Below are 24,250 nucleotides of genomic sequence, written 5' to 3' on the forward strand. Positions count from 1 at the left end.
GAATTTCTGCCGACAGGCTTATGTTTTGTTAGCCCATCTGGAAAACACACAGCCCCGGACTACTATTACTACATTTAAAAAAGACGTTTTACTCACATAAGTTTGTTGTACCATTCCTGGCGGATCCAATATAGAAGCACAACATTGTGTCTGCAAATCCAGCACTTGAGGCTTGTTTACAAATGATTCCGCAGTGAAATGAAGCGAACACACATACGGTCTTACCCACGTGAGCTGGAACTTCTTTAAAAATAAATGAAGTATCACACATTCCGAAGGAAGCTCATGCAGCGACAGTGTTCTTCCACAATATCTTGCTATCTTCTTCCATATTGGTATTGCTGCTGGCTAGTGATCCGAACAGCTCCATGAGACGGTGGGCGGGGCTACTGAATTAGATGCGCTGTAGTGGTGTGTTTTGTAGCGATGGCGTAAGGATGAAACACACGATCGGTTTCTGGGCCTGGTGTCTATAAAAGCTTTTCTTTTACTAATAAGGAAGTTTTCAACTCTGAAACTTACAGGATAATCTTATATTATTATGACCTTTTATATATCAAAAGCTGAAGGGAAAGAGGATTTCTTAATTCATCAGCCCTTTCAGACTCACCTACTTTCATATACTTTTCAACATTTAATTTGTTTATTCAAAAATATAAATCTCATAACATTATTCAATGCACTTGTAATTTTTCAGTGTAAATAATTAATTTTTGATTGGTACCAGTCCTATAGTGTCTTATTTTAATTTAATGTATAGATCAAATTTAAGAATATAATTTGAAACCTGAAGCCTAGTCTATGTTTAATAAGATTAGGGAAATGCCCTGTACAAAAGGTAAAAATATCACAAATATGCAGATTTGAAATATGTCAAAGCTGATTGAACACTGGTGAGAATATTGCTCATTAATAAGTTATATTTACAAGACAAAAACACACACAAATCGAACTTTTTTCTGGACAAGCACATTTTTTACTCAGACAAGTGAATGACCGATTTACTTGTCCAAAGGACAAGCACAAGAACATGTCGAGCTCTGTAGCCATTCAGGAACATCTTGTTGCATACACATTGTCACTTCTTCTTCAGTCTCTCCATCATTGTCCAACTTGAGCAAAAAGGCTGAACAGTTTCAGATCTTTTCAGTGTGTGTCTGCATGGGGTAATCAGAGCAGCTGCTAACTAGAGTTCTTGAATCTTGAAGCTCCGTGAGCAGCAGCTCGTTTGCATTTAAAGGGACACGCACAAAAACTGATTTTTTTTTTGTGCTCATCCTCATAAAGTGGTGACATTTTAACATGCTATAAAAAATTATCTGTGGGGCATTTTGAACTAAAACTTATTCGCCCACGAGTCAGTGGGCGGGGCTTAACATAATGACAGCCAAGTTACGCTTGCGTGCTTCTAGTAAACACAGAAACTGGAGAACAGCGGTCTTTCGAATCAGCTTTGCCCGCGGCTCTGGAAGACTTGGAGTTAAGCTTTTCTCTGAGAAAAGAACAAAGAACGGCACTGAAGTCATTCTTAAGAAGGGAAGATCTGTGATGAGTTTTGCCGACCGGATGTGGCGAAAGTTTAAAGGACAACTCCGGTGAGAAATGAACCTAGGGGTAATTAACAGATGGTTACAGAGTAGATCGTTCTCTGGGATGCGTTTTCATGGAAATCGAATGTAAAGAGTTTTATCTTTAAAAACAGATTAGCTTATAACGCTAGTCTATGGGGCACAGAGTAGTAAAATTAAATCGCTAGTCAATACCACTAACAAGGCTCAAAATAGCCTCACACTAACACAGTAGCATAATGAGGGTCCCTACATGCAAACCGAAGCATTAAGAACTTTGTAAGAGTACAAACAGTTTAATAAGAAGATACTTTATAAACATTGTTGTGCATTACACGTTTACGGACAGGCGCCATCTTGGAAAACGACTCATCGAGCCACGAACGCTGTGCTAAGTGATGAACTGTGACGTGTAATCTCATATGGTCCATTGTTTCCGGAAGAAAACACTGAACACAACGGAGAAAATAAATAAATAAAAATAAAAATGTCCATGTTATTACATTTCACAAACTTAATTCCTATCGACCAGCTCACTTAGAACAGCGCTAGTGGATCGATTCATCGAGACTGTTTTCCAAGATGGCGCCTGTCCGTGAACGCGTAATGCACTATGTTTATAAAGTATCTTCTTATTAAACTGTTTGTACTCTTACAAAGTTCTCAATGCTTCGGTTTGCATGTATGGACCCTCATTATGCTACCATGTTAGTGTGAGGCTATTTTGAGCCTTGTTAGTGGTATTAACTAGCGATTTAATTTCACTACTCTGTGCCCCATAGACTAGTGTTATAAGCTAATCTGTTTTTAAAGATAAAACTCTTTACATTCGATTTTCATGAAAACGCATCCTCTACTCTGTAACCATCTGTTAATTACCCCTAGGTTCATTTCTCACCGGAGTTGTCCTTTAATCTTTCAAATAGCTCTGTTTGGTTGTAGCGCTATCCAATTGCGTGCACGCCGTGCAGAGAGAGTTTGAAAGACAACCGTTTATCCCGCCCCTCGGATTGAGCCCTGTCTATGGTGAGTTTCCAGACCAAACATCTTGATGTGGGTCTGGCTTGTCAGGCTAGCAGGGAAGTGAACAAGTATGAAAAAGCTCAAATAAGTGCATCCATCCATCACAAACGTAGCCTACTCCACACGGCTCCGGGAGGTTTCTGAAGCAAATCGATTGGTTTGTGTAAGAAAAATATCTATATTTAAAACATTAAAAAAGGAAAAATATCCACCAGGCTACCTTCCATATAAAACAAGCAGATCACAGAAGCCATTTACTACCCCCCACTGGTAGTCAATGGCTGCCGAGATCCAAATATCTTCCTTTGTGTTCAGTAGAACAAAGAAATGTATACAGGTGTGGAACAACTGAGCTTGACTAAATGATGACAGAATTTTATTTTGGGTGAACTCCTTTAAGGTAAAAGTTTAAAAAAAAAAAATAACATCAGTTTTCTGTGTAACACTGAAGCTTGTTTTTTTGCTCATCTTTGTTGGTGTTGCCAATTTTCTGAAAAGCTTTGCCAAGATATTACAAGATTTACTGGTGATGGAATTTACGATTGAGTATACTGAATTGTGGAAAGATGTGGTGTTTGAAATCCTTGCCAAAGATTAATCAAATGCAAGAAAAACTATTTTGTGTAATACATTTGATTCCAAAGTTTTATATTCGTAAATCAAAGCTTTCTAATAAGGTCAGAGTGTACATCAAACCAAAAACATCACACATGAATCAAATAAAATGGTCTTAGCAATTAACAAAAGCAATTAAAGTTTATTTGCAAAACATCCTGCATTCACATAAACATTTTATGTAAGAGTTTATAGCTTATATTCTAAAAACAGATGTTTTACTGCACAACTCGCTAAGATGTTTTTAAATGTGACAATTTCCTTGTATAATAATAATCGATTATGCATCATGAAAATATGTAGGTATAAAAAAAGCCTTGCATTATTATAATGTAAGACCATGGCACTGGCATTTAGTCAAGATAAAATATAATGATAATTTCCCTTCATGTTATACAAACAGAGATAACAATAACACTCAATGTTGAGCAACTGGCCTCGCGAACAATATAATAAGGTAATTAAAAATAACACTTCATATAAAAAATGATACAATTTAAAGTCATTCACTACAATAAATCAATTGTCCTCTTGAACATTTTCAATATTTTTTCCCCCATTTAGAAAGATTCTAATGGAAGTGCATGCAAATATAGGAATATTCACTGTAACATGATGTTTATGATTAATGAACATAAGCAGGAACTACAAAATTAATAGACATTTACATGAAAAATCATTCACAGCATTCGGCAACCTCACTGTACTTCAGGTTCCCTCTCATTTGTTTTTCACAACAATCTAAAAAGAAGCCGATGCAACGGATATAAAGTAGATGGTGCTTGTCTATGCAAAACTCCTGTGTGTGCTCGAGGTGGTTGCTAGGGTGTTCTGAATGTTGTTAGGTGGTTGCAAGAGTGTTCTGGATATACCTACTGAATATGGCTCAGACCTACTGAATATCAGTACTTTAAGTGTGCATATAAGTACCTTAAAGGAACATAGTAGTACCTTAAAGGTACATATTAGTAACTTTTTGTTTTTGTACCTTAGGGTACCACCCCAGTGACAGGAATGTACCTTTTTTTCTGACAGTGTACACAATAATTCAGCTTATTTATTTTTTACACTAACTCCTTAGCCCAATTTAAAAAAAACATGCTTGGAAATGCGTACATTGCGTGTGACATGAAGTCCGTACAATGTATGTGTAATTTCATAGCTCACACACATGCTTTTATTTTATGTTAGGCTGCATCCAAAATCGCATATCTACTACTATATAGTAGGCAAAAAACAGCATGTGACAAAAGATGTCTGAATTCACAGTACTCATAAACAAGTAAGCAAAACCTACCTGGATGACCTACTACTTCCGGTAAGATTCTGAAGTGGCCACGGGAGAGGATTTATGAATGCCAGTGAAGTGACGCAACTGACACTGTAGGTCACATGATAATGACAACATGGCGAATGTAGTGCGTCCTGATTACATTCATACTACACACATGCATACTACATAGAACGTACTTCTTTACCGTTTATGAAGTAATTCAAATGAAGTACCTACTCAAGAGTGTATGCGATTTCAGACGCAGCCTTATTATTATTTTTATTTGCCCACAAGATGGCAACACTGGCCTGGAATGTTGTTTCACAGTCAGAAAAGCAATGGAGGAGATAGAACAAGAGTAGCCAGACTTTCAGACTGATGGCAGAAGGTCTGGATTCTATCGCAGCTTTCATTGGTCAAGGACCGTCCCAGAGGACGTTTGACCCACATGTAAAGCAACCAATCACAGTTTGTTCTGTTATGCGTCATGTTGAGGGGCGTGAATGCAAAGTCAATGTCCCTACAATAACAGACCGGCGTGCATCTAACAAATGATTCGCTCGAGAAGGTTGTGCAAGTGTTCTGCGACAGTGGCATCGCAAACCTCACACACTTTTAAAAATCCAGCGTTTTGATCCTGGTTAGCGCTCATTGTCACAGTTGTGAACACGACTGATTTCCTCTTTCATGAGGGGGCGTCATGGTGGCTGTGTATCCAGGTGGACCGTTAAAGAACATGACACACGTCTCCAGGAAATCCTGTAGAATTCAACCAATCAGATGATGACTTTGAAACTCTTGAAGTGTTTCCTATTTTGTGTGCCATATGCTTCAGACTTTCAGCCAGCGGTCCACGGGCGTGACGTCTGAGGCTGAGACTAGAAAAACAACAACAAGCTAAACTACTGAAGAGTAAGCAAGTCAGCAAGTGCTTGTGTGAGGGGATTAAGAGTGCAAAAGACCTTTTTCGCTCGCATCTTTTGAAGAGGAATAGTGCGACAAGGACCTGGACAAGGATGAATCTTTCTTTTGCGGCAGTTTACGCACACTATCAAAATGTGTTATACTTTGAAAGGCTATGTACGACTGTGAAAAGAAAATCTAAGTATACTTTGGGGTGTGAGTCACCATTAGTCGTTCAAGCTCTTGAGATCTTTAAGAAATTATTGGAATTCCTACATGTTCCTCTTCGGTCGGCTCCTTGGAAATCTGTGCCTTGGCCTCCTGGATGGCCAGCTGTAGTGCAGCCCCAGCTGGGAGTTTACAGTATCCGCTCTCTGAAATATTCTCCACCTGTAGGTAAACTCCAGGCTTCTGCAAAGCCACTCCGTGAAGATGGGAGAAGAGCAAAGGCAAGTCTTTAGTCAGGGTGTACCTTGAAGCGAGACCTAGTGCCGCTGGGATATCAGACTCTTGCGAATACTCAAAAATGGCCACCATGTATTTGGAGAGGTCTAGACCCAATGCTTTGGCCCGACACATCTCCTCTCCGATCATGGAAACAGAAGCTAAGGTGGTGTTCTCCAGCGGTTCCTCATCCTCAGACTGGTTCTGCTGGAGACCTCGGGAGCAAACGACCAGGGCAAAGTCACACTCCTTCATTTTCCTGCAATACCACCCCATACTGCCCTCCTCCATAATGCTCAAGGCCTCCCACATGTCTAAAAACACCTAAACACAAAAATGAGAATTAGTAATAGAGATAATTAAGTGATAAAGAGTCAAAATAACCATGTATAGACATTTTTTTATTTTTTTATTCATGGAATTCATTTAAATCACGTTTTTAAATGTTTATTTTATCCGTGTGTGTGTGTGTGTGTGTGTGTGTGTGTGTGTGTGTGTGTGTGTGTGTGTGTGTGTGTGTGTGTGTGTGTGTGTGTGTGTGTGTGTGTGTGTGTGTGTTGGGGGGGGGGGTGCTTGTGACATATGAGGACACTAATGTGTATAATGACATAGGTATGACAAGGAGAGGGTGAAATATGAGAACATTGGCCATGTCAAAATGATTATAGATCATACAGGAAGAATTTTTTTAGAAAGTAAAAATGCAGAATGTTTTCTGTGATGGGTAGGTTTAGGGGAAGGGGCAGTGTAAGGGGATAGAAAGTACGGTTTGTGCGGTATAAAAACCATTACGCCTATGAAATGTCCCAACAATTCACAAAAACAAACAATAAATGGCTTAAAATTCTCATTAGTATTCAATATAATTCATGTCTAATAAGCTCAAACTAAATGTTTTTGTAGAGTTTCATGACCCTTTAAAAACTGGGGGAAAATGGCTTTAAAAAAACTACACTCAGCATGCATTGTCTGATAATACACTTACTTGAGTAGCCATGTGCTTTTGTAAAAAAGCAGCAAGTTGCAACACGACTCTGACATGGGCAGGACCATCATTACTTGAGTAGCAAATCAGGAGGCGAGGGGGACGGGTGGTTTTTTCCAGCAAAACACACTGTCCTTCACCCAGTTTTTTGTCATAGTACTGTTCGATGATTTCTGACAAATAAGAAATAACATAATTGGCCATTAGTACAAAACATATACATCTTAATCTGGGTTCACAATGTGAGATGTTGGCCACATGGTCGTATGAGACCCATTTTGTAAATCCTAAAAGATTCCTCAGATCCTAGGCCAAAATCTGAAGTCTTTGATTGTTAGTTTGAAATGTTCTCCAACAGCAAAATTTATGTTTTGGCAATAAATTATATTTACGCATAAAAGAGCAGAACTTTCTTTGCAATAAGTTTAATTAGTAGTAGTAGTAGTATGTATACTTATAAATAGTGGCAGATACTATTTTGTACATTAAACGTTATGCAATAATAAAGTGTAAAAAAATCATTGTTTTTTTAAATGAATGCTACCACAATATGCCCTCTCTACACCTACTCCTAAACATAACCAATAAACACTTAAACACTTAACCAATAAATGGTTTAAACAAAACAAATATAACATTAGAAACGTTATATTTACATTTAGAATAAATTCTTAATTTATGGTGGGAAAAAAAATGCCTTTCCAGTCTGATATCTGTTGTCAAGGCCGTAACCATGTCTTTTTTTTGGATGTGCATGGGGAGGGGAGGGGAGGGGGAGTATTGGTCTTATTGGTTTAAATAAGAATGATAAAAGTTCCAGTTCTATTGTAGGTATGAAGTAAACTATTTGCAAATAATATATATATATTTTTTTAAATATGCCTACCTAATAAAAATGCAAAAAGTTTCTTGTCATGCCAAATTCAGTTATGATTACGAAATGTCATATGCCATTCGATTCAAAATGGTGAAATTTTATTAAAAAATGTGAAGTAGTTTGCTTCACTTGATATCACTGCTGGTCGCTAAATGTTTTATTGTAAAACAGTTGTCAAATATTAAAAGTTTAGCTACTTACATCTTACAGCTCACTCTTTCACTGCTATAAGTAAAGTGTTGCATTGGAATTCACAACTAACAGTAAGCCCCGCCTTCTTTAATTTGATTGGCCATCAGTGAATATGTAAATCAGTGAAATGTGTATTAATTGGCAACAGTGACAAGTGCGAGTAATGAGGTCTCTGCGGAACAAGAATGGGGGTTTCTAAATTTGTGAGTGTTTTCAAATTGATTAGTGTGTATATAAATCACGCAATGAAAATGATCTCCTTCACCGGACCACACCTCTAAACCCTACCCACACTGTGACGTGGGCTTAGCAGGTAACAGTTGAAAACGTCCCTCTGGTTATGGCCACGCCCACTAATGTGGTAACACCTATTACTAACCTGCAGAGACCTATACTTGAAAATGTTTTAACATTTTACTTGTGTCATCCTAGCAACAAACAGAGTGGTGTGTAAGTGGTTGCTTCACACGCATGGTCTTTTTTCCAGTTTTGTTTTCAAGACAAGCCATTTTTTTGCTAGCCACCTGTTCAGTCCCGCCTGTGAATGCAGTTCACAGTCACTGAACGTGTCACGCGGGTTAATGATGTAAAACTCTGGATGATTCTTCTTGTGCGCATCTGTTTTTAACACGTCTTGATTGCCGCACAATCTGTCATTAATGACAACTGAGATCCTAAAGTGTGACATGGCTAACAGCGGGGATCATGTTCATAGAAGAAACAGTTGTAAAGGATTATTATAATTTGTGCAGTGTACTTCCCAAATTAATTTGTAGCCTTAATTTATGGCCCTGCTATATTCAACACATAGATAAATAAAGAGCTGAACACAATGTGTTTCTTAAAGGAATTGTTCACCCAAAAATGAAAATTCTGTCTAATTTATTCACCCTCAAGTTGTTCCAAACCTGTATGAGTTTCTTTCTTCTGTTGAACACGAAAGGAGATATTTTATGTTCTTCTTTATATCTTCCTTGTGTTCAACAGAAGAAAGAAACTCATACTGGTTTGGAACAACTTGAGGGTGAGTATATGATGACAACATTTGCATTTTCTGGTGAATATCCCGTTAACAGTTTTGTCAGTGACCAGTATGTCAGTGAAGTGCAATCACTTATCGATTTGCTATAAAACTCGAACCTGGTCTCATTTTGGTCTGGACTTTTTTCTTCATCAGTCTTTTCCTGTAGACAACGGTGAAGGTGAGCACTGCTGTAGCAACAAGCAAGATTCCCACCGACAAGAGCACCATCAGTGAAGGGCTTTCTCTGAAGTTGGAGGTCGACGGCTCTGATCGTGAGAAGGGGAAAAAATACCAAACTGATTATGACAGTGAAGTCTTAAATGTAGGTTTCACTGGGTGTTGCCTCTTCAAAAGCTGCCTGGCGTGTTGCTCCACATGTAGTTACTTTACAAGCTGAAGGCAAATCACTGAACACATAACACATTTGTGTTCAATGACGAGGAGGAAAAAATGTGTTCAATGCTTTGCCTTGAGCGTGTGCAGTTAACTACGTCCTTAGAGTTTAAATCAGTTTACGCTGTGATCTTTTTATGATTGACAGTTCAAATTTACCTTCAGACCTATGTTTAACTTCAACCATGAATGTTTTCCTGACTGCATCCACGACATCAGCAGCAATCTGGAGGAAAGAAAAACGCAAAAACAACTAAACGTGATAAATAAAGGCAATAAATTGTACTTGAAAATGTCTGCAATAAAACACACTTGAGAGTCATGTGTTTACAAAGCGACAAATATTTGCAGAAGAATTTTGGCACGGACTTCTAAAAGGTTGTGACTGAAATAATGTTCATTGACAGTTTAATTATACAGTAGGCTAAACAAACACACACCCATTTAATCACACGCTTGAAGACTCACCTCACAGGTGTAGTTTGTACCTGCTTGGAGATTCTGCAAACGGTACGTGTGATGCGTCCTGTTGAGACTGAAATCCTGGACATAAACAAACATTATTCTGGGAAACACTTTATTTTAAGGTGATGTAGTTACATGTTTATATAGACATAATTACAAGCAACCCTAAACCAAACCCTAACTGTAACTCTATTATAGTAAGTACATATAGTAAATTAATATTAATCAGTACTTATTTGAGTAAGTACAAAGTAACTACGTCACAAAGTGTAACCTTAATTATTAGGTGATACTACAATAACTGATAAAAATGACACTTAAATAAATAACAATAATATATGTATTTTAAAGTCTATTACAGACATTGTTACTATTGTTTTATTTCAAATATGTTTTATAAAAACCCACCGGTTTGATGCTTGAGTGATTTCGCAGCCCTCCTCCGAAACATGATGAAAAATACTGATGGACTTCAAAGTGCTCAGGTGCAAGGTTAAAGGTCACATATACATCCTGCTTCTCTTGGTGGACCTCGACGTATTTTGGATACCAGTCTATAATGAATGACAGGACACACATGAACGCACACATCTGAGGACCATGTGCCTGATCAACAGAAACGCGGCTACAACACTCACCTTTCTTACACTCTTCAAGGCCATTTTTTTCAGGACATGCTGAAAACACACAGAAGCATTTTGTCAAGTTTATTACAGCTCCAGCATTTGTCAACTGCCTGTCTAAATGTGCAGCGGCACAAGTTGTTAACATGACTATCGCTATCAACTACACTGTAAACCCGAACGTTCAAATTAATTAAATAGATTAAGTAGTGTATACTCAAAGTTTTAGAAAAAGTTCTACTAACTTAATTAATTCAAGTTAATGTAACATGGTCTTCCTTTTGAGTAATTTTAACTAATATTTTTTTTGATTAAATGGAACTTTTTGTGAATAAGTAAGCATAACGTAAAAACATAAATTAAATGTAACTTAATAGAATTAAGTAATTACATGCTAAGAATTAAATATATAAACTTAAGATTTCAAGTTGTATGAACTCAAAATTGTAAATAATTAAAATAGCTCACTTCGGTTTTGCTAAAATGTTGTTTAAATGTAGTATTAACCTGACTTCTATGAAAGAACAAAAGGAATTGCAATTCTGACGAGCCATGTTCAGTAAGAACTTTTGGATTTTAAATAAAAAATTATGAATAAATGAAAAACTGTAAATCCGAATAAGTTACCAGAACTCAAAAAATTGTGATTGTGATTGGCCATTCAAGGAGTTCTGTCTGGCAACAAGAGAACTAATTCACTGATTGGAGGACATTTATAAAAGGCGGTCCTTTTCGCCTCGTCTGTTGGTGATTCAAATTAAGATGGAGACTTTTTAATTGTGTGCAATCTTAAATTCAGGAAGTAAAAATTTACTTCCTGAAAAGTTACTAAACAGAACAATAATATGTGAACCAACTTACAACTAACCGGATTGACTTTATTTCTGTTTTAATGAAAATAATAGTTTTGTTGGAAGTCACCATGAAGGAGATAAGTGTTTGCTTAAGTTGGGCTCTTGACTCTTTGACTGTATAATATTAGTAGTTCTTTGACTGCTTTGTGTTTGTGAGACACATTTGCCGCAATGCATGTTGGGACCCATGGAAGATTTGATTGGTTGTACCCAGCATGGTGAAACAACACAATGACAACACAAACCTCAACAAAAACTTCAAACCTCAATGACAACAAAAACTTTATTGCCTCAATTTATTTGATTTCTGGTTTTTAATCAAAATGAAACGCTTACTTTGTGTGAAAAATGGTTTCTTCTCGTAGAACTGGTCCCACTTCTCGGGGATGGGCAGTGCCATGACGGTTACGACATACTTGGTATCCAAAGACAGATGGGTGAAGGGATCTGAGTGATACACCTGTGAAAACCATCAAGAAATACATTAGATGATCTCATGACTTATATAAGTTATATAATTACAGAAACACTAACTATTTTGATAAAGATGCTATACACTAGAACAAAATGTTCTATCGGAGCTACGTATTTGGAACCCCTAAAAGGTTCGATATACAACCCTTTTTAAGTGCCAAAAGGGTTCTTTCTTATCTAAAAAGGTTCTATAATAACAAGAAAGAACCCTTTTGGCACTTAAAAAGGGTTGTATATAGAACACTGCAAAAAATGCATTTCTTATTTAGTATTTTTGTCTTGTTTCTAAATATTGTAACATTCTTACATTAAGAAACAATTTCTAGACAAGTAAATTTTGTCTTGTTTTGGGGGGGTAATTATGCAAAAATAAGAGCGTTTTTGCTTAAAATAAGCAAAATAATCTGCCAGTGGGTAAGCAAAATAATGTTGTTTTAAGATTATTTTGCTTTATTTTATGCAAAAACTCTTTTAATTTTGAGTTATTTTCCCCCAAAACAAGACAATTACTTTTGCTTGTCTAGTAAATGCTTCTTGTTTTAAGAATTTTTAGATGTTTGGACTAGAAACAACACAAAAATACTAAGAAAGAATGTTAATTTTTTTTGCAGTGAACCTTTTAGGGGTTCCAAATACGTAGCGCCAATAGAACCTTTTAAGGTTCTATATAGCATCTTTTCTTCTAAGAGTATAGGCCTCGTTTTTTCTGATGCTACCAAATTTGTAGAGTTTATTTTGAATTAATTGTTTTATAGCATACCCTCTGGGCATGTTCAGGGGTGAGGGACAGATTGCTACCCATGAGAAAGAGCTGACATGAGACCTGAGATCCACCAAGAGCCTGGAGGGTTACTTGAAATCCACGTAAGAATGCAATACCTGTGCACATAAATCAAATAATTAGACAGATTGATTTAGAAGGACTGATAAATTGGTTGATTGACTGACAGACGGACGGACGGAATGACAGACAGACAGACAGACAGACAGACGTAAATACATCGCCAGGCAGATCTATCCATTGACAGACAGATATAGACAGACACCTACAGACAAACAGTCAATCATTACCATATTGGCTTGGGTTCCATGACACAGTAATGGCATCATATGTTGGATCTTCATTGGCTTCAAACTTGATGTGAATATTGCGTGGTGCTTTAACATAATGCTGGCAGACCTCTGGGGTTTCCTGGCCTAGAAAAGAGTGACAAGGCCAAGGAACGCAACCTGGCCGAGGAGAGGTGTTACCACACAGCTGTTGTTATCTTAATGACATGATTCTTAAAATGTTTTTCATTACACAGGGTACACTGCCGAAAGCTATAAATCTTTGAGATGACACAAAGTTAAAACAGCAGAGAAAGACACTTTGATATACATAAGACATAAAATCCTAACACACTACTCATGGAAAAACAGCTGAGAATCATACATGATATGTAAATTATGGTTCAAGCAATGCCAAATATGAGTGATTCCTGGAACTGCTGCAAACAATTAGAGTGTAAAACAGCTTGTCTTGGTTAGTGAAATTACCAAAACAACTAGAGGTACAAATGCAACAAAAGAGAGTAATTATCCTACATCACGCAAAGCTGAAATGTAACCATTACAATGACTGTCCAGTCATAAGCAGGTCTAAATACATGAAAAACAAAGATGTCATCCTTTTGGAATGTCAACACTATTTGCTGTGAAAGGGAAATTTAAACACATTTCACATGCTATCATTTAGTGATGCAGTGGATGGATTACAAAATGTACCGCGAAAAGCATGCAAAATAAACGAATGTCAGTTTGTTTGCATTGCGGGTCAAGCTCTGATTGATTTCAATGAAAAAAGTTAAATCATTTGCATTTAATTGCAGCTAGCTAAGCATTAGTTTTTAAAAAATCCCTTGTTTTTTTGTGCTTAAACCTTGAAAAGCAACCTATTTAATTACTGACCCGATTCCAAATAAGTTGGGACACTGTACAAATTGTGAATAAAAAAGGAATGCAATAATTTACAAATCTCATAAACTTATATTCTATTCACAATAGAATATAGACAACATATCACATGTTGAAAGTGAGACATTTTGAAATGTCATGCAAATATTGGCTCATTTTAGATTTCATGAGAGCTACACATTCCCAAAAAGTTGCGACAGGTAGCAAAAATGAAAAATGTAACTGTACATATATAAGGACCAGCTGGAGGACCAATTTGCACTTAGTAGAGTCAATTGGCAACATTATTAAAAGAGCCTCTCAGAGTGGCAGTGTCTCTCAGAAGGCAAGATGGGCAGAGGATCAATTCCCCCAATGCTGCGGTGAAAAATAGTGAAGCAATATCAGAAAGGATTTTCTCAGAGAAAAACTGCAAAGAGTCTAAAGTTATCATCATCTACTGTGCATAATATCATCCAAAGATTCAGAGAATCTGGAACAATATCTGTGCGTAAGGGTAAAGGCCGGAAAACCATACTGTATGCCCGTGATCTTCGGGCTCATAGACGGCACTGCATCACATACGGGAATGCTACTGTAATGGAAATCACAACATGGGCTCAGGAATACTTCCAGAAAACACAATCCATTAGCCGTTGCCAGGTAAAACTCTATAGGTCAAAAAAGAGGACCATATCTAAACATGATCCAGAAGCACAGGTGTTTTCTCTGGGCCGCGGCTCATTTAAAATGGACTGTGGCAAAGTGGAAAATGGTTCTCTGGTCAGACGAATCAAAATTTGAAGTTATTTCTGGAAAACTGAGACACCATTTCATCCGGACTAAAGAAGACAAGGACAACCCAAGTTGTTATCAGCACTCAGTTCAGCATCTCTGTATGGGGTTGCATGAGTGCGTGTGGCATGAGCAGCTTATACATCAGGAAAGCCACCATCAATGCTGAAAGGGTATATCCAAGTTCTAGAACAACATATTATCCCATCCAGACGTTGTCTTTTTCAGGGAAGACCTTGAATTTTTCAACATGACAATGCCAGACCACATACTGCATTAATTTCAACATCATGGCTGCGTGGAAGAAGGATCCGGGTACTGAAATGGCCAGCTTGCAGTCCAGATCTTTCATCCATAGAAAACATTTGGCACATCATAAAGAGGAAGAAGCAACAAAGAAGACCTAAGACAGTTGAGCAACTAAAAGCCTGTATTAGACAAGAATGGGACAACATTCCTATTCCTAAACTTGAGCAACTTGTCGTCTCAGTTCTAAAAGCTCTCATGAAATCTATAAAAAGAAAAGGGGATGCAACACAGTGGTAAACATGGCCTTGTCCCAACTTTTTTGATGCCATGAAATTTAAAATCAACTTATTTTCCCCTTAAAATTATACATTTTCTCAGTTTACACTGTAAGACTGAAAAAACTAGTATATGCCGAAATGTCTGAATGAAGAACAAGGACTCTCTGAGAAAATAAAGGAAATTAGCATCTGAGCTTATTCATAGAGTTAGAGTCTCTGTCCGAGACGACATCACACTGAGTGAATCATCTATGAATGACTCTAATTTACATGCCTTTCCTTTCACATGAAACTTCCCCCAAACTACTGCTCCCACAAACTTGAGATCACCTGAAATGCACCAGAAATCTCTTTGTTACAATGTCAATCCTCACAATGCAGTATTATATGTGTTTGATATCGTTTGAAATGTCTCAGTGCGACTGGTACAAATATCTCTACTCCACAGAAGTAAACTAGAACATCATAAATGTTTTAAGGGTTTAAAGATATCTTTCCTTGGTGTATGGTGGGTGTGGCTTTCAGCCATTTGGCCTTTGGATCAATACAAGTCTTGATCAATGCAAATTCCCATTGTGCACTCGTGTTTACATTTGAAAGAGTTTGTGCATTTGTTTCTGGGTATTTAAGGAAATGTTGCAAAGAGCTCAAGGCTTGACACTTTAAACCGGTCAGCCCGTAATGCTGGATGTCTTTTCAAGATAGCCAGCATTATGTAATTTTCAGAAGTCAGGTATACATTTCATTCTTTACTTCAGACTATTTGATGTTATATATGGATTACCTTTGAATTGACTATGTAATTGGCTTTATACATTTACCTGACTGTTAAATAAATTGTTATACTTTTGATTGATTCTGACTTGCTCTGGAATTATTCAGGTTGGGTATAATTTCAACGAAGGGTTAAACGGAATAATTAAATGTGTACTTAAACTATTAAAAATGAATGACCAAATAACCAATTGGCATTCTAACCTAAATTCTAAATTATTAATAAATGGAGTCAGATAACGAGGGATTGGAATAAAATCCCCTTTTTCCCCGCTGAAAAGACGAACGCGCAGCGAACTTCACCCGCCGATCGTTAGCCTCCATTGGGACGATTTGGGCGGCCTTACAAAATGGTGACCCCGACGTGATGTTGCGACTCTCTTACGAGCAACGTCTTTTCAGCGAAGTATTCGATTTTAAAATCAACAAGAGGTTTGAACTTCTCTTTCTTCAGCTGTTCTGGTAAGTAAAATTCTTTTTGCCTTTTTAGAAATGTTTAGGGAAAAACAGACGCATCCCATATAGACACATTAATAGAATGGGTCGGAATACCCAGTGTTAGACCGGAACCGCAATCCGGTGGGGTTTAAGAATTTAGATACAATCACATATCAGGGACATGATAGCGACAGCGCAGTAGAGGAATTAAAACTCATGTTATGGATTTTAAAATATTTCTTTGTCGGCGTAGACCTACAACAACTAAACCTAAATTGGAAAAACATCTTCCAAACTATTTCATGAGACTCGATAATTAGAGCGTTTTTAAAATCAGCTAAATGCTTTCTCCGTTGTTTTATTAGCTGCAACAAACTAGCAACACACGATGAGAACGAGCAAACAATAGAATTAAAAATCTAAGTTTGTAAACAATTGGAAGGCATTTGTGATTTGATAGATACGCACGTTGATGCATTTGTTTATGAAAAACAAAGTTGGGAAAAACAGGCTGATGCATATGCAACATGTAAAAATGAAGAGAACTTTTTGTTTGATCAAAATTGGCTACAGCTATTATTGCCGCACAGCTAAATTACTCGTGGCTACAAAGGATTAAGAGGTGGTACGATTCAAATCTAAGATTGATACACAGAATGATAGTGATGTTGTTACTGTATTTTTGTTAAGAAACCTCATGATGTTTCTGAGTGGCTCAGCGAGCCCACGGGGCGTACCACGCCCACTCGGAGAACAAAGACTTTCTATGTTCAATGGGAGCGTTTAGCCAAATAAGTAACACCTAAATCTATCATATTTTGTAAATTCAGTTAAAATTGCCACTGTGCACTGAGCAGATTAGTCTGTAAATAGACTAAATCAAGCAAATAGGCATTTGTAATCTAAAAAGAGATACAACGAATGTGCTTGCATCAGTCTTGAACCAGTCTTTCATATTCAAATGTATTGGCATGAAAATAAAATCCGAAACCTCACTCAAAACAGAATTCGAGCAGGAATTTGACTGCATTCAGCATGTACAGCTAGTTCATTGGATGTTAACACCAACAGAGTCGCTCATTGGCCTTAAGCCTGACTGTTGTTGTGCAAGCAATGTACATGCCAGCCAGCTGTGACTGCAGGGCCGAATCAAAATCATTATCTTTAAGACACTTTGATAAATATGTTGTTGCGTTCGATTTAATTTTGATTTACTCTGAAATTATTGATTTTAGTGCATTAGGATGTATTGTTACCGCAAATCTGTCAGGTTAGTAACGGACTGGAGTTCAGTTTTTGGGTGGAGCTTTGAGGCACGCCGACTGAGATTTTAGAGTTCCGCCTAACGCTTGGTATTAGTTCGTATGCATTTTCAAATTTGTAATTGTACTAAACACGTGCGCATTGAACACACGATAGTTGTTTGTGTTAATAAAAACACCTAGGCTATTTAAGTTTATTCTTTAAAACACAAGATTGCTTTACTGTAAGTGTATGAAACACTTAGGATAAAGGTTGTAGATGCTATATGCATTCTAGACCATGTATCTTGAGAAAAACTGAATAAATGTGGTTCTTTGTTGAATTTGTTTGTCTCCCAGGTGGAGCATAGGATTGCCATGTGGCTACAGTGTTATTCAATTGCCTTAACCATGAAAATGCTATAACGTATGTTGTGTTAATAACTCAGTGGATCATGTACATCCATGACACCACAAGACTACGCTCAGGTTAGTACACGGACTAGAACACAGTTTTTCGGTGGAGCATAAAAGCACACCAGGCTGATGTTTTAGAGCTCCGACTAACACATTGGCGTTCAGATACGTAGACTTGGACTGCGGGTTGAAAGACTAAAGACGTCTTCCGTTTAGAACAATAACAAATTGTTAGACCAATCTAAATAGGGCAACCCTAATTCCTGATTGTTGTAATATTGCTCTAAATTACGTAGACGTGGAAAACCACGGCATGATTATAGAAAGTCACCATTAGAGATAGTAAGTTGGTCACTTGAATCTGTGGTGATGGTCATGGGCCTCTGATTGAAAGCAGTTTGCATTAATTACGAGAATTCAAACCCAAGGGGACTGAACAAAAATATCTTGGAATGATCAACGTGTAGCACGGGCGTCCAAGATATCAGTCGTATGGCCTCTACTGACGACCAAGACTGACGAGTTTGTGAATACTCATGTTATCGGAATCTTAGTTTACTGACTATAACTCAATATAAAAGATTTAACCTCTGTCTACTTGACCAAGACTGATAAGTTTGTGATTATGGGCCCGCATACTGGAAAGTGCGAAGACCCTGTGACTCTAAGAACCTAATGAATGATTTCAATAAAGTAAAGAGTTAAGCAGAATAATCAGACATTTATTCATATTTATAAAGTATTAGAAATAATTAAAACGTTTACATTATTGAGTCAGATAAAATATTGAGGTAATGCATAAAGAAATGTATTCGATTTTAATCTTGTGTTGCATTGGTTCAATTCCCAGTGCCAAAAGGGAGGGGTTGTGCTGTTATCTTTTGCCTTTACAAGAACACAGCTATATGTGTGGCACTGATAATAGCAAACCAATTCACCCTTCACCACAGAAGTACCTCAATTTTTTTTTACAGGTCACAGAGACCTCAAATAATCAAATGTGTGTGCGACACCGTAAAACAAAATTCAATGCAGACAACACCAAAACAGGTGAATCAATTTCTGCCCACAGATCTGACTGTAAAGAGAGCAACTGGAAATAAAGCCATGGGAACCAACCCATCGGAATTCATGACAGTATGAGCGATAAAAGCTCTGATTAATCCAGAAAAATTCTCCAGCAGAACTGGGGTCTCTAATGCTCACAGCAGACTGTGAAGGCTCGACTGTAAGAACAGTTTTAAGGTGTCACACACTGTACTAAAACAACAGCAACAATTCAGACCTGGCCGATGAAACTCTGTTTCATGTGACAGCCAGGATGAAAATTGCAACAGACATAATAGTGCCATTCAAATAAGTCCAAACCTGACTGTGAAGCTGTTGATAATGTCAGAATTAACTGTGATTCTCTGCATTATTTTTGTCTCAGGTTTACAACTGCAATTCCTTGTAGGATGGACACCAAGATGGGGCTAACACCCCCATCAGAGCCAAAACAATGGAATTGTCAGAACAACCTGGAATGATGGAGATGGGTGCGAAAACACTTAATGGGGTCATTCACACTTCACAAAATGACCTACCAGTGTAGCACTGGAACAAAATTTTGCAACACAGATTGTTATTGATAAGATTCCACCCATCTCCCAAAAACAAACACAGAACACAGAACACACACCTCCTTCACTACACCCTCATATCACCTGAAACAGATCAAATCTGTCCAGGTTGTACACTACACATCATAGATGGCATAGAGTCCAAAAGTGTTACTTCACTAAAGATCTATTGTCCATCTTTTCACACCAACAGATCCAAATAGCTTCAAACACACAGGACAGTAGAGTTGGTCACATGATGACAATCTAACGAAGACACTCACACGCACACGCACACGCACACACACACACACACACACACACACACACACACTCACGCACACACACACACACTGTGACAAGGAATACACAATCTCCATTATTGTATGACTAAACATATTTAGATCTGCCTTAATTGCATTGGAAGATTCCTGAACAAACACAGTGGTTATTATATATATATGTATATCTTCATAATTGTGATTGAATATTGAATATTATTGATGATGTTATTATTATATGCATATCATCTATTTTAATATATAAACTGCACTGACTTTTTGCTGCATTTCCTTAGGTAATCCAGACCAAGAATACTTAAATTCCGCTGTCACTTTATCACAGTGATAGTGAAGAATTAGGTGATTAAATACCACCCCACCAATTATGACCTTAAAAAAACACTTGAGAGAAGGTGTACCAATCGCACTGCTGACGTGAACCCACATTGTTTTTTATTTTTGTTTTCTTGCATTGTATGTTCTTATGCATTTCTCTATGGCTTTAAGTTCATCAGTGTTCAGTCGTTAAGTGGACATTAAGACTCTTTTCAGGTGTCAACTACGGAGAAGCCTTCCACCCATTGAAATCTACCCAGTGAACCACACCATTGGAGGTGTGAGAATTACACAAGGAGAGTCAGATTATCGGGAAGGTGCAGAAGCAGAAGCTTCCCCATGAAGAAGTGACACGTTAACTGAACATTCACCAAGGTCCGAGACTGACTCTATGAACATGCTGTGCTGAACCACAGGTAGAACACCTGAACACATTCACCCACCAGCTTAAACTCAAGCTACACACACCTGGTAAGACGGTGTCCTGCAGGTGAACAAAGAACCTTCCAAAGGGCTCTGCAGCTGCTAAGACAATTTCGTCATCTCAAGGATTGAACCAACGTCTAACCAACGTCTAACAGTGATCCCATAGGACCACCAGAGTTTGACCCATTGGGATCAAGAGGTGGAACTGTAAGACTGAAAAAACTAGTATATGCCGAAATGTCTGAATGAAGAACAAGGACTCTCTGAGAAAATAAAGGAAATTAGCATCTGAGCTTATTCATAGAGTTAGAGTCTCTGTCCGAGACGACATCACACTGAGTGAATCATCTATGAATGACTCTAATTTACATGCCTTTCCTTTCACATGAAACTTCCCCCAAACTACTGCTCCCACAAACTTGAGATCACCTGAAATGCACCAGAAATCTCTTTGTTACAATGTCAATCCTCACAATGCAGTATTATATGTGTTTGATATCGTTTGAAATGTCTCAGTGCGACTGGTACAAATATCTCTACTCCACAGAAGTAAACTAGAACATCATAAATGTTTTAAGGGTTTAAAGATATCTTTCCTTGGTGTATGGTGGGTGTGGCTTTCAGCCATTTGGCCTTTGGATCAATACAAGTCTTGATCAATGCAAATTCCCATTGTGCACTCGTGTTTACATTTGAAAGAGTTTGTGCATTTGTTTCTGGGTATTTAAGGAAATGTTGCAAAGAGCTCAAGGCTTGACACTTTAAACCGGTCAGCCCGTAATGCTGGATGTCTTTTCAAGATAGCCAGCATTATGTAATTTTCAGAAGTCAGGTATACATTTCATTCTTTACTTCAGACTATTTGATGTTATATATGGATTACCTTTGAATTGACTATGTAATTGGCTTTATACATTTACCTGACTGTTAAATAAATTGTTATACTTTTGATTGATTCTGACTTGCTCTGGAATTATTCAGGTTGGGTATAATTTCAACGAAGGGTTAAACGGAATAATTAAATGTGTACTTAAACTATTAAAAATGAATGACCAAATAACCAATTGGCATTCTAACCTAAATTCTAAATTATTAATAAATGGAGTCAGATAACGAGGGATTGGAATAAAATCCCCTTTTTCCCCGCTGAAAAGACGAACGCGCAGCGAACTTCACCCGCCGATCGTTAGCCTCCATTGGGACGATTTGGGCGGCCTTACAACACATTTGATATGGCATCTATGTTGTATTCTGAATAAAACATTACAATTTGAAACTTCTACATGGTTGCATTCTGTTTTTATTCACAATTTATACAGTGTCCCAACTTTTTTAGAATCGGGTTTGTATATTCAGTCAAGTATGTTAATTTTGAATGGTGGTTTATCTACAACAGTTAACATTCAAATGGATTTCACTGGCTTAAAGTGATGCCTTCACTCCGACTGAGTGATCAAATAAGTTACAAAGCTTCATTTCATCAACTCCTTGAACTTTTACAAAGACCATTGGGTTTTTGGTAGAACTGAATTATGCTCTATTGGGTTTGCTGGCCATATACATTAAAAATGGCTTACTTCCAAAAGGGCTGGAGGAGGGAATACTGGGAGAAATGTGCACATCGTCTGCAGTGATTCGGCAGTATTCACATCTTGGGTCACCCTGAAAATACACACTGTCCACTTTATAAAAATAAACTGTGGTTAAATAAGAGAAAATATGAGTTCAATTTCTAAATTGAAGTTTTTATCAAATGTAACTAATCAAACTAATCAAATGTATTTGTATGTAATGTATGGACCTTGTGAATTCTTTTGCACAAAATGCTGGATTTCTTGCTTCCAACTTTTCCCTTAAATTCTTTTGCTGAAAATATAATTTGTAAATTAAAAACAGAGTGGCCTTAACTGTATGACTGTCTGCTTAGACGTACAAATCAAACTAATTAAAGCTGACAGATATTCAAAATAAAAATCTTTATGCACCTGACCTGAAGCAACCAGAAAAACCAGATACAGAGGAAAGGCTAAAAATCTTCAAGCATGAAAGAGAAACAAAGGAGGAGTACAGACACAGATTAAGATCAGTCTGTGAGTGAAAAAGTGAAAATCGCCCAATAATCATACAGTCAAACCAAAATTTATTCCGAAATCTTCAACATTTTCTCACATTATCACAGTTTATTCACTATAGTTTAGAAAATTATAATAAAATATGACAAGAACTCAGAATTAAACTGTGCCAGAACAAATTCAATCTGATAATGTCAGATAACTTTGATAGAAATGTATGTAATGGATTACAGTTAAATTTAAGTACACGATTAGATAATACTGATTTAGGTCAACCAATTACCAATCAATGCTTCATTCTGTTCTGTCTGTGGTGTAAAAAGTTGCATTAGAAATTAAAGAAAAAACACTTCAGCAAAACATGGTCAGGTAAAAGTGTCTGAGTAATTTTGGTCCCAAATTTGTAACAATTTTACTGGTCGTCCACTTTATGAAGAATTTTTGGGTGTAATGTCAGTTTACTTTATTTTGCTATCCTCACTTACATAAATGAACTATAGTGTCCTGCACCTGATGTCTGACTGTATTTATACAAACAGACACACTTGGATACAAGTCAGCATAGTCAATGTATACTTGGATGAATTTCAGAAGACAGTAATGAAAAAAATACATTTAATGAATTTGATCAATTTGATTAGTGACCAAAAAAAAAAAACCTGATGGACTACTTTTAATGAATTTTTATGACAACGAATATTTAATAATAAATCCTTATTTCCAGGTGCAAATTGGATTTTGAAATTCAGATTTCTGTTGGGTCTCATTAGGGAATTTAGTTCCAACTTATATTTTTTACAAAATATATTTTTATATTTATTTATATTTTTTATATCAACTTATATATTTTTTCTTTTTTACAAAAAATAATAATAAAAAAATAAAAATTATATATATATATATATATTTTTGTATCCTAACATATACGTGTTTGTTATTTTGAATAACAATGACTTATAAATCTAACATCAAAGCTTTGCAAAATGTATAAAACAACACCACTGATCCCTTAAAAGTATGAAGTCTTACCCGACGGATACATTCAAGTGTGCAGCTCTGAGGTTTGTAAGATGTTCGATCACCATTGGCGCCGAGGGACAAACTGACCAGCAAGAGCAGATCCAGGGTCAGTGTGGGTGGCCACATCCCGCTCTTTTTACCTGCCTGAAGAACACTGAATACTGTCTTCAAACCCCAACACAGCTACGTCCTCAAAGCAGATAAGCCATTTCAGGTCTCTTGAAGCACTTAAGATCAGTTGAGCAAAAGTGAGTGTGGAACGGAAGGGGAGGAGGTAGGCAAAGGGTTGGGAAAGAAAACAACAGCAGCAGAGGGAGTGGTGGCCTGGGGGAAATTGTAGATCTGCAGAGACTGTCAAAATCCATCTGCTGTGCCGCCAGGTACATTTAACCTGATTTACTGTTTGAAGCTGCCTTTTTGGCTTCAATGTGCAAATGGAAAAATAACCTTAATAACTCACACCAAAATGTGATATTCCAGCAGGACTAACCAGCCAATGGCCAAAAACAACATTCTGCATCTGTGAAAATAAGATTGCCGTTCCGCTAAATGTCATTCTCCATGAAACGCACCACGAGAGATTGATAGCCTGTGGTTTTAGCCTGTTCTACCTTGTGTTTAATTTTCAACAGGGGTGGTTTTACTCCAGAAGACTACAAATCTTTCAAAACTTG

General features: G+C 37.2%; 1 protein-coding gene across 1 annotated transcript; it reads right to left on the bottom strand.

Moving 5' to 3' along the window:
* Window positions 1-3,328: 3,328 nt before the first annotated feature.
* On the bottom strand, window positions 3,329-24,174 carry si:ch211-207e14.4 (interleukin-17 receptor D). Its single transcript, XM_067445768.1, has 12 exons — window positions 23,586-24,174; window positions 22,062-22,146; window positions 12,785-12,943; window positions 12,474-12,592; window positions 11,576-11,699; window positions 10,401-10,439; window positions 10,171-10,316; window positions 9,766-9,840; window positions 9,457-9,523; window positions 9,021-9,170; window positions 6,812-6,984; window positions 3,329-6,150 (listed from the first exon to the last, which is right to left on the bottom strand). Exons 1-12 carry the CDS (start codon window positions 23,700-23,702, stop codon window positions 5,635-5,637), a joined length of 1,770 nt encoding a protein of 589 aa, XP_067301869.1. The 5' UTR covers window positions 23,703-24,174; the 3' UTR covers window positions 3,329-5,634.
* Window positions 24,175-24,250: the final 76 nt, after the last annotated feature.

The sequence above is a fragment of the Pseudorasbora parva genome, chromosome 6 (genome assembly GCF_024679245.1).
Source record: "Pseudorasbora parva isolate DD20220531a chromosome 6, ASM2467924v1, whole genome shotgun sequence".
NCBI classification, from domain to species: Eukaryota; Metazoa; Chordata; class Actinopteri; order Cypriniformes; family Gobionidae; genus Pseudorasbora; species Pseudorasbora parva.